General features: G+C 36.3%; 1 protein-coding gene across 5 annotated transcripts in view; it reads left to right on the forward strand.

The window, feature by feature from the left end:
* The window catches only part of KIF13A (kinesin family member 13A), a 241287-nt gene that overhangs the window by 177701 nt on the left and 51419 nt on the right, over positions 1-12167 (forward strand). For all 5 annotated transcript variants that reach the window (XM_027874865.1, XM_027875016.1, XM_027874940.1 and 2 more), the window contains one exon: positions 8576-8789. In XM_027874865.1, coding sequence (XP_027730666.1) covers positions 8576-8789 — 214 coding nt within the window. The remainder of the gene's footprint in view (positions 1-8575; positions 8790-12167) is intronic.

Consider the following 12167-nt stretch of genomic DNA (forward strand, 5'->3'; position numbering starts at 1 on the left):
CTGTCATCAAAGCATGGCACCAAATACAACACTCTCCCATGTCCTTTGTGACTGCTATCTTTATTTGAGTAGGGCCATCACCTGACAGCACAATGTCATCATGAATAGACTAGTGAAGGCAGTCTGAGTGCAAGAAACCACTGAGATTCAGGTGATTCTGGCTGTTCCAGAGCTGTTCCACTTAGACTGGACCTAATAAGTCTCAGTCATAAGAACTGCTATCAATCATAATACTGCTGCTTTCACTGATATTACTAGAACAGATACTTGGCTTTTCAAATAGCCAGAGCTGGCAAAATTGAAAAATACCAAATTAACTACCAGCATCTTATCTAAGAAGGCTACAGAGGGTATAGTAACACAGTAAGGTCTCTGGAAAGCTGGGACCTGGCCAGTGGCCCTGCACCATCTAAACTGAAAAATAGTCAGAAGTATGAAAATCCTCTGAGAAAACTAATGAAGTGAGACTTCATAAGGCAGGGTAGAGATCTTTACATCAAACACAGTAGTGGTGTAGGACTAACATACAGAGGAAATATAAATTACAGAGGATGAATCTAGCAGGACATAAATATTTCTATCTTTGAGAAGTGGGCAGTGGTTTTCCTTATGTAGGGTTATTGTAAATGTTGTTTTAATTGCTTCTTTTTTATTATGCAGATATAAATGTTGATATTATATATATGCACATATAGAGATTCAAATTTTATGTTTCATGCTATGTTTTTTATTGCTACTTATTCATTCAAAAAGATAGTTCTGAGCTGAATTGTCATGCCACGGTGACATTTATATGTGTGTTTGAAAGAAAGGCGAACTGCACAATAGATATTCATTGTTCCATGTATGATTCTCCTTTTCGGTTCTACTGTATATATGGAAACACTTATTTTACTTGGTGTTTGTTAAGATCAGATTAAAAAAGAAGAAGAAGGGAAACTTGTTATGAGGCTATTTCAGTAGCCCCAGTAAGTGGTGGGTAGGTAATATGGTGCCTTAGTAGAATGGTAGTAATTGGAAACGAGGTGAGAAGTTGGATGCAAGATACTGTGGATAGGACTTTGGTAATTGATTGGATTAAAATAGAAAGGGAAGAATAAGAAATAACATTGAGGTTTTAAACATGGTTGCCTGGGCAAATGTTAGTACCACTATTAGGAAATAATAAAGTCAGAAACAGGAGTAAGTTTTAGATATATTCAGTTGAAGTTGCTAGTGGATTATCCAGGGAAAGGTGTGTGTGTGTGTGGGGGGTGTTATTATGGACCCTTTCTCAGAATAATGTTTTGAAAGATATAAAGTGAAATAGAGCATAGTGCAGCAAAGAGGCACAGTGGATAGAGTGCCAGGCTTGGAGTTAGGAAGATTCGTCTTCCTGAGTTCAAATCTGGCCTCAGACACTAGTTGTGTGATCCTGGGCAAGTCATTTAACCCAATTTGCCTTAGTTCCCTCATCTGTAAAATGAGCTGGAGAAGGAAATGGCAAACCACTCCAGTATCTTTCCCAATAAAACCCCCAGTGGGGTCACAAAGAGTCAGACATGACTGAAACAACTCAATAACAAATATAAACCCTTTCTCAGAATAATATTTTGAATGGTATAAAATAAAAAAGATAGGATTACAAAGGAAATATATTGAACTAAATATGTTATTTTATCCCTTCCAAGTTCATGAACCTCTTTCGTGCATCCCAAGATAAAGAATCCTTGGTCTTGATCTAGGGGAAAGTGTCCTGTAAGGACATTTGAAAATTTGAGTTTGGAGGTTGGAGCCTGGAGGCCAGGGCTTAGAGTTGTAGATTTGGGAGTCTTCTGCATATAGTTGATAGTTAAAACCTTGTAAATGAAAGTGATCCCTAAGAGAAAGGGTCCAAAGAAGAGAAAAGGGTCAAGGAAGACACTTGGGGAACAAACACTTTCAAGGGCTAGTTTGGTTTCTCCAAAATCTAAGAGAACAGAAAGTATACAGGAAGGAATGGTTAACCATATCACATGTTACAGAGAAATCAATAAGGAAGAAGATTGAAAAAAAAAAAAGGCATTCGATTTAGTAGTTAGGAGGATGTTAACGATCTTTGAGAATATAATTTCATTAGAATGATAGAAGCAAACCCCTGGTTGCAAAGAGTTGAGAATAGACTAGGTGAGGAGGAAGTGGTACTATGAATTGTAGTGGTTTTCTTTTTTAGAATTTTGGATCTAAAGTGGACAGAGAGGTGATGGTAGCAGGATGAATGGAAGGAAAGGCTTTCCTTTTTTTTAATTGAGGAAACTAATTCTATTGATAGGAATATAGAAGGAACAAGAAGAGAAGGAGAAATTAAAGATGTATAACAATTCAGGGATGATTACTGGATCAAAGACCTGGAGAAGATGGGGTCAGGAGAGGATGTTAAGAGCATAGGTAGAGAGATTAACTTTATCAAGAGGGAGAAGGATAATTCTTCCTTTCAGAGAGGAAGAAAGGAAAAGAGAATAAGTAATGATCTGAGATTTTTCAAGAATTCATTTTCAGTGAACTCAATCTCAAAGAAATAGAAGACTGCTGTAAATGTGGAGGAAGAGAGGGGGAAAATGTTTCGGGCAAATGGAAATGTTGCTGTGAGGAATGAGATGGGCTGTCAATAAGAATAAGGACTGAGGGTCTAGCTAAAGCTATACAGCCTTTCACTTCAGGTAGAATATGATAAAAGATATGTTAAAAACCTTATGTTTATAGTCTGTGAAATTTATTCAGTTTTGTAATTTTTTCTGGTGATGTTTAGCAATCCGTAAGTGCTGGAATTTATGGAGGTTCAATATTTGAAGTTTGGGAATGCTAGGTCATCTGGTGGGTCAGGGATTGTACAGTTGTATCTAGGAAATCATTAAAGTGGGAAGATGTGGGATCAAGACAAGGGACGCAAGTAAAGTCAGTGGGGAGGAAAATGGATTCAAAGAACTAGTAATCCCAGTGAGAACAAAGTCAGTTTAATATGACTACTGAGGGAGCAATAGAGGTGAAATGATAGGAGGCTGTTACAAGAAGGTAAATTTTTCAAACAGAAATATCTTCAAGGGGATACAGTTTCATGAGGTCATGATGTCTAAGGTGTGACCATTAAAATGTGCATCTGAAGTGGAGTGAAGGAAGGTATTAGTAGAATTGTGGATGTTGAAGATTTCTGTGGCCAAAATGCTAAATGGATCATTAACATGAATATTGAAATCCCAGAAAATGGTGATGGGAGAGAAGGTGTGAGGTCAGAGACTGTGAGTCAGGTACTAGCCATTGTGAGATTTGAGAGTGACCTAGAGATTGATGGATGATAGCAGCAAAGTTTGGGATGGAGAATGGTACAAATGGACTACATGAACTTTGAAGGAAGAGAGGTTATGGAAGGACTAGTCTGGACATGGCTCTGGGGAGCAAAGAATTTGACCACTTGAGCGCCTGGACTTATGATTCAGATAAAGTAGGAGAGGGCTGTAAATGAGGTGGTATTCTCAAAAGCGAGCCAGCTTTTAGTTACATGGAGGAAACAGGATTGTTAGACGAAAAGTTGAAATATGTAGAGGATTTTGTTGGGAGTGAGGTAGGGTTGTTTTTAGGCTACTAGGAATTTCGGAAATATCAAACACTACCATGTTCACTTTAGACTCCAAATTATGTTCCTCAATTAATTATTAATGTGTGAATTATCTGTTCACTTGTAATGGTGTCTATCGTAGGAAGTTAAATTATTTACTTTGCTTTATTTTCTGTGGAAAATCTGTGATGTAATTATACAGAGTAGTGAGGTGTCTTGCTGTTGTTTTTAATTCATCTCCCTTAGGAAAGAGCCATAGAGTCACAAATGCTAGTTCTTGAGTTAGGACCTTTGAGAAAGTCTTTTTGTGAATATGAGTAAGTTGTGCTTTGGAAAGGTCAGACATGTGCTTTATTTTTAAAATAATTAAATCCCACTTAAGGTGAAAAGTGTAATATTTGAAAAATACATACATGTAAGTAATTTCTGAGAGGAAAATTTTGTTTTCTAGTGCTTTTGTAAAGGGAATTCTTCATACTTCTTTTTTTAAAAATCATATAGGTTCATAGTTTCATATGTAATCCTCATTTTCTGCCTCCAAAATATTCATAGGTACTGATATTTTTCTAGTTAATAATAAAAAATTAACCATGCTCTTCCAATGGATCACATTCAGAAATTATAAGAATGTATAGCTTGTTCTAGTGTTTTGGATTACAGTGGGTAATTATTTTTCATTTAATTTCTATCCATCTTACCTCTCTGTGTAGTAGTGTTTTATGGGAAGTTCATTTTCCATAGGTTAGCCTAGAGATAGCTCATATCTAGTGATATGAGAGACATAACAGGAATATGTGAAGAAAATGCTGTTTCTTTAAATAAATGCTGAATTTAGGTTCATAGAAAGGATAGCATATTTTTTGCTAAAATATATTTTTCTCTTTGGCAGCAATAATTCCTAACTTAACACATGCATTCAGTTTGAGAAAAGGTGGCAACTCTAAGGAAGAATGTAGGATCTATTAGTAAATGACACTTGTCATAACTGATCTATAGTGTCTATTTGGTGATTTTGCTTATTGCTCTGTGTTTTGGATTATTTAACCCTACATTTTTATAACTGATCATTACTAATTTGTTTTGTACCCTTTACTCTGATGATAATAATAGGAAATTATTTAAATTTATAATTATTTAAGAAGTCTGTGAGGCCTTTCAGATAATATTAAAAGTGGTACAAAAATTCTCATTGGATCATTTGAATCTTCCCTTCCATCTGAAGCATTGAAATCTGATACTTGAAAACACAACTGGTATTTCATTGTATAATGACCAAATGCTTAAGACCAATGGCTCTCAAACTTTTTGGTCTCAGGATCCTTTTACAATTCTTAAAAATTATTGATAATCTCAAAAAATTTTTGCTTATCTGGATTATAGCTATCAATATTCATTGTATTATAAATTAAAACTAATACATTTTAAATATTCACTTTAAACTAAAAACAAACCTATTACATAACACAAGTAACATTTTTATGAAAAATAACTGTATTTTCCAGAACAAAAAAAAATTAGGGAGAAGGGTAGCATTATTTTACAAATATTCTTGCAAGTCCCCTTAGTATTTAACTTAATAGAATACAGCTGGATTCTCATCTGCTTCTGCATTCATTCTTTTGCAATATATTGTTTTAGTTGAACTATATGAAGAAAATCTTGCCTTGCATAGATGTATAGTTGGAAAAGGAAGTAGTATTTAAATAGCCTTTTCAGATAATTGTCTTCCTTGATAATAAACCAGAATTCAACAAGGGGCAACTTCTTAAAGGTTAGTTGCAATGTGGAGTATAAAACAAAATTAATAAACTTTTCTTATTCTGTTACATTAAAATCCATTGGTCTGTCTTGTACTTTCAGTGGATAACTTTCCCATGCATGAATTTGTAGCATCATGCATTGGTCACGTGGAAAATATTGGTTTACTGAGATCTTCTAACTGTTGGGATACATTTCATTGTATAATAACAAAAAAAGGTCAAATTCATCAATTTCATAGCCAATCCCATCAGAAAAACTTTTAAGTCTTGGCAAACTCTCAAGCTTAAGAGGCAGATACAGGTTTTCCAAAATTCTAATTTTCACTAGAAAGAACAAGTTTTATCGGTAACAATGTCAGTTGTTTTCCTTGAGGTGACAGGCTCACCATATTCATTTTCAAGAAAATGTCCGCCAAATTCACAAGTCTTAATAACCATATTTTGTCTGTTAGTCATTTTCTCAATTAAAAATGATGTTCCATGAAAAAAACAGCTAGTTCAGCTTTCAGCTCAATCTTCCAAGTACTTTTCCTTGAAACAATCATTCTACAGTATGCAACAGCAGCTTTATCCAGACTTCCCATTTCATCACATAGAATATTAAAAAGACATGTACTTCAGGATTTTGATGTAATAAAATTAATAATTTTTGCTTCTTCAAGGACATTCCTAAAGTGAAATTGGCTTTTTTTAAAACTGTGAGTGCATCATGTTAAAGAATAAAGAATAGAGTGATTATTAATACACTTTGGTGCCCCTGCTGTGATTCATGTAAAGGATACAGCAGTTTTATCCACTGTTGCTTTTATATCTTGGCAACAAATGTTAACACAGTTCTTCCAGAATAAACCATGAAATTCAGAAGTTAGTCAACAATGAATATTTTAGCACCACTTGTGTTTGTTGCCAAGACTCACGTAAAGAAGATCTTTGATGATTAGTTGGTGCTGATACCAGATAAACACCACAAGTAGAACCACAAGTCAAGTCACATATGTAGATTTGTTCATTTGTAATGCAAAAATACAATTCTGCGGATGAGATTTTAACTCAGCCTTTATGTTTGCTGCTAAATCTTTAATTCACAGATAATGTAACCTTTGGAAAACTCCAATGCATTGTCATGAGAAAATGAGAATGAAAAAAGTCGAATAACATAGTATGGCTATCAAAATAGTTTTAACCTTTTGGACCCACTGAAAGGGTCTTGGGGACTGCCAGGGGTCCACAGACTAAACTTTGAGGATTCTTGCTCTAGGCAAAGGTTTTACGCAGTCCAGTGCCTTTGTTTTTCAGGTCAATACCATTTCATCAATGTGTACTCAATAAAAATTTATTGATAATGATCTTGGTGTTCAATACAGTTCACTTATGGTCTAACTCAGGGCCTTGAGGCCACATGTGGCTTTCTAGGTCCTTGGGGACAGCCTTTTGACTAAGTCCAAGTTTTACAGAACAAATCCTTTTATTAAGGGGACCTAGAGGACCACATGTGGTCTTGAGGCCCCAAGTTACCCACCCCTGGACCCATACTCATAGAACACAACAAAGTTATCATACTTCAGCCTTTCTCAATGTCAGCTGGCAGTGAGTAAACTGTCCTCACTCTCCTTCTATAAGGGGCCATTTTTTCAACCATTAGTAATTACTATTATTCAGCACCCGTCTATCAAGTCCTGATGTCATGCCAAAGATCAAAAGAGGAAATTTTGATCACCCTTTGCCATCATCTCCCACTGATTTCTGATTTTAGTCTCTGGCAAAGAGATGACCCTTCATGATATTTGAACTGTTAATCCCATAAATGTTTTTTGGTTTATGTAAACTATAGGAACATAATATTTACAGTTGGAAGGAACTTTTCAAGTGATCTAATCCATCTCACTCATTTTTGCAGGTGAGAAAATTGAGCTTAAGTAATTTGCCCAAAGTCACAGAGGTAGTAAACAAGATAAGATCCAGCCTCAGGTCCTCTAATTCTAAATACAATCTGCATTACAATGTACCACATAGCTTCCCAGACCAACTTTGGGCACTAGTTTTTGTTCTTCTTCAGTTGTTTCACTCTTTGTGACCCCATTTGAGTTTTTCTTGGCAAAGACTCTGAAGTACTTTGCCATTTCCTTGTGCAGCTCATTTTACAGATGAGGAACAGAGGCAAACAGGGTTAAATGACTTGTCTAGGATCTCACAGCTACTAAGTGTCTGAGCCTGGATTTGAACTCTTGAAGATGAGTCTTCCTGATTCCAAACCCAGTGCTCCATGCACTGTGCTGCCTAGCTATCCCAGACACTAGCTAGTGACCAGCTATAGCCCATTGTTAATAATTAGCTGTAAGAGAGCCACCTTAGACCCCACTAGCTACTAAAACCCTTGAGAAAAAGAATTCTTTTTTTGAGCCTTAATAGACTGGTTTGATTTTTCAACAATTGTTCAGCTTTCTGTCGGTGAACTTGGGCCTTACCTTGCAACCTAGATTTATACCAGCTGGAAGTCAAAAGCAGCCTTTTGTTGTCTTGTAAAGAAAAGACCTAAAGGTGAATTGGTTCTTCAGACAACAGACAGTAGTGTTTAGCAAAGCCGTTAGCTATTGGAAATTGGCCAGCTTGCAGTCAGCCAAATATTCCCAAAATGTTTTTTAGTGATTTGTGTGTTTCTGCTCACATAAGGCACGTTTGAAGACTGAGATTTGTGGTTAAAATTGGCAGTGCAAGCTCTGTATCATAAAACATATTCAAAACAATGCCTGTGTTTTTTCTGTCCGAGAACTACATGATTACTAATCTCTGTTCAAATGTCCACTCGTTTTGAAAGTAAACTCATATGGCTGAAGCCTTAGAGTGGGTCTAGATCTTGGAAAGTTTGCATTCACAGCCAAGACTTATGATTTCCCTTTTGACTCCGATCCACAATTCTCCTCTCCACTCCACTCCAGAGACTATTTGTAAAGCACTGCCATCTGTTTCCCATTAATTATTTCTATATCTAAATATTGGAGGTGATCATCAAGATAGAAGGAAGTTAAGTAGGAAGCATAGATGGAGGTATTCAAAGAATTGGAAACAGAATTTTTGTCTGATAGGGGCATAGGACACATAAAATGTCATCACAAGGGATAGAATGTGTTATTGAAAATTGGAGACTTTTTTAATCCTAGAAATTAATAGAAAGGCAGATTGGTAGAGTATAGGACCTGCTTTGGCTTCTAATTTGTTTCATGTACCTGTTCTCTTGCCTTGACAGACCCAGTTCAGAATGTGGTTCAGGTTCTGGAGAAACAATATTTAGAGGAGAAGCGGAGTGCCCTGGAAGAGCAGCGTATGATGTATGAGCGTGAACTGGAGCAGCTGAGACAACAGCTATCTCCTGAGAGGCATCACCAGAACAGTGGCACTGACCGGCTCACATTCACAGGGCAGACAGCTCAGCAGAAGGTGACTTTGTGGGCAGAGGAAAGGTAAGAGTATAATAAGCTTTAGGAACAGTGCTTCCCCATGACCAGCGTATGCAGAGTGGGAATGGCAGAAGGGGACATTACTCAAGACAAGCCTTATTTCGTGATGTTGTGACTGGGTTTTTTGGAAAAGAAGAGGCAGATGTTGACATTTACTATTCCTGGTAACTATCCTAAGTGCATTGTAACTGTTAAATGGTTAAATGGAGAAAGAGCAGAGCCCGACAGTTAAGAACCTTAATGTATTGGATTGGAGAGTAAGATGCACTTTAGTATAAAACTGCTTTCCTTCTACTTTTTCCTCCTCCTTTAAACTCTGATTAAATACAATTTAAGTTTTAATGTAATGGCTCATCTGGTGAGTGTCGTTTAAGGGGGAAGTAGAAGTATCGGGTTTGCTTGACTTGAATCATTCCCAAGAAGGGCTATCCCTTGACTGGGAGTAGACATCATAATAAAAGGGATAACCATTTTTTCCTACCATGTGCAAAAAAAAACCCTGCTATAATAATGTGCCTAATTGTGTAATTGTATGTCCTAGAATTTAGAAAGAATCAATTACATCTCCCTAGGGCAAAGGTTCTTAACCTAGGATCTGTGATTTTTTTTTAAATGTTGGTAACTATATTTCAATAGAACTGGTTTCCTTTGCAGTCTTTTGTATTTTATTTTATTTGGTTAAAAAACATTGTTCTGACAAGGGGTCCACAGACTTCACCAGAATGCTGAGGTATCCATGACACCAAAAAGGTTTAAAAACCCTTGCTTTAGGAGTTGATCTGTCTTTGTACTAAGATGTGATGATTTCTAATACTTGAAATTAAGTTATTGACCTTGTTCCTTAGAAAAGTAGATAATAATTGTTCTATAGAGCTTTCCCAGGAGAGTATTATAAATACACATACCCACACACATTTAAATATTTGGTGGTTCAATTCTGAGCAGCAGAACCTGTTAAATAAAACTTTAAAGATTGACCCAAGGAGTTAGTTTGCATTACCTACATTCCTTCTCAATTCACTTTTCATTCATTTAAAGAGGAAGAGAAAGAAAAAACAAAGTGTTCACTAGATAATGCAAGTGAATGCCATGGACTGTATTATAGTTCAATGTTGGAAACAAAAAAAATTTGAAAAACCTTTTTTATTTATATGTCACAATATTTTTACTTACCTCTCTTAACTTTAGATTGATTTTTATTATGGTTTAATTTAGGAAAAATGAAAGGAATAGGAAGGAAATTATTGTATAAATTATCTTATAGAGATAAGGACACTTGCAGTATTTATTTTGCTGTGATTTTCAGAGTAAAGGTAAAGCAAAAAGTAGGTTTTTTTTAAAGACGATCTAATGTGATTAATTTAACAGTTGTGAGATGTATGGAGGAAGCTCTCAGTCATTGAAGAAAATTTGTACTATTTAAAACTATTAGAACTTTAAACTACATTGAGCCTTTGAGGACACCCTGTCTATTGTCTCCTATGTCCATGGTACTGTATGCACAGCATTATGGAAGATACAAAGAGGTATTAAAAACATATTCCTTACCCTGAATAAGACTATAATCTAAGTAGAGAAAAAACATAGGAGAATAATATATAAGAAAAAAAGATAAAGCTTCTAAAATTCAAAGAAATGGTGCCATGGCCAAGGACTCTAAAAGTGAAGACAGCTGAAGAGGTATGGACGTCTCTCAGTAGTGAAATTATGGCAATGTAATTCTAAGGGAGCCTGATGGGGAAAAAATAAATAAAAGTGTGTAAAGAGATTGTTGCGGACTTACTCTGATGGATGCTAATTTTAAAAAAGAGATGTACAAGGGGCAGCTAGGTGGCGCAGTGGCTAGAGCACTGGCCCTGGAGTCAAGAGGGCCTGGAGTCAAGAGGCCCTGGAGTCAAGAGGACCTGAGTTCAGATGTGGCCTCAGGCACTTGCCACTTACTAGCTGTGTGACCCTGGGCAAGTCACTTAACCCCATTGCCTAACAAAAAACAAACAAACAAACAAAAAAAGATGTACCAAAAAAAAGGAAGGGGCAGCACACATAATATAAAGTAAGCATGTGTGACCCTGGGCAAGTCATTTAACCCCATTGCCTAGCCAAAAAGGAAAAAAAAGATTAAGCAATTATTTGAAAAAATATCATAAATTAAAAACCATTATAAAGCAATACATAGCTTAATCATCAATTGAATTGCATATGCACTTTGGGTATTAAGAGAAAGGAGAGATCACTGTAAGCTGGAAGATAGGTAGAGTTTGGACAGTCAGAGAAAAGCTTGTGTAACTGATGGTATATAATTGCTCCATTTTAGATATGGTGCTGGCTCCTTAAACCTGTACCCCATATTATCCCCACTAAAACTGGCCTCTCTTCCCAACTTCCTTATTTATGTTGAAAGTATCATCATCCTTCAAATGATCTAAACTTGAAGTTACCTTTAACTAACTCTTCCTCACCCCCCTCATCCAGCCTTCTGCTAAGTCCTACCACATCTACCTTAAATTTCTCACATTTTTCTCCTTCCCATTTACACTGATACCACTCTAGTTTAGCTGCTCATCACCTCTGTACTGTTCCCCCTACTGCCATCTTTTCTTCATTTGTCCTTCATGTAGCTGCCAAAATAATCAACACACAAGTGGGACAATGTGACTTTCTTACTCAGAAACTTTTAGTAGTTCTCTGTTGCCTATACAATCGAATACAAAGTCTTTAGCCTAGAATTTAGGTGCTCCACAGTCTAACTTCACCTCACCTCTGTGGTCTTGTTTTACCCTATTTCCCTTCAGATACTATGTTCCAGCCAAACTTGACTCTTGTTTGTTTCCTGATCCTATTCTCTTCTCTCTCCTACGTACATTTGCATAAGCGTATAAATATATGCCTTACCCTATTGAAATCCTTCTCACTTTTTAAAAGCAATTTAATTTTTTAAAACATAAAGATGAGAGGAAATTTATTACTCTCGATTTAATTCCCAGCAAAAAATCCATGAAATAGAAGTAGCAGGAGCCTTGCTAGTGTAGAGAGTGATCAATCAATCTTAGAGTTTGTGATCGCCAAGAGAGAAATGCTGTTGATAGTCACACACACACACACACACACACACACACACACACACCATAGACCCAGGAAAAATTTTTTTTACTGTAACTCAAAGATATAATAGTTATGACGCCATGGCCAAAGACTCTGAAAGGGAAGTCACCTCAAGAGGCATGGAAATCTCTCAGTAGTGAAATTCTGACAATACCATTCTAAGGGAACCTGATTTGGAGTTGAGTAGGGGGAGAGTAAAAGTTTGTGAACAGGTTGGTGTGGATTCACTCTGATGAACTCTAATTTTAAAAAGAGGTAGATGGGGCAGCTCGGTGACTC

Source organism: Vombatus ursinus, unplaced genomic scaffold, assembly GCF_900497805.2.
Source record: "Vombatus ursinus unplaced genomic scaffold, bare-nosed wombat genome assembly UNPS02000577.1, whole genome shotgun sequence".
NCBI lineage: Eukaryota > Metazoa > Chordata > Mammalia > Diprotodontia > Vombatidae > Vombatus > Vombatus ursinus.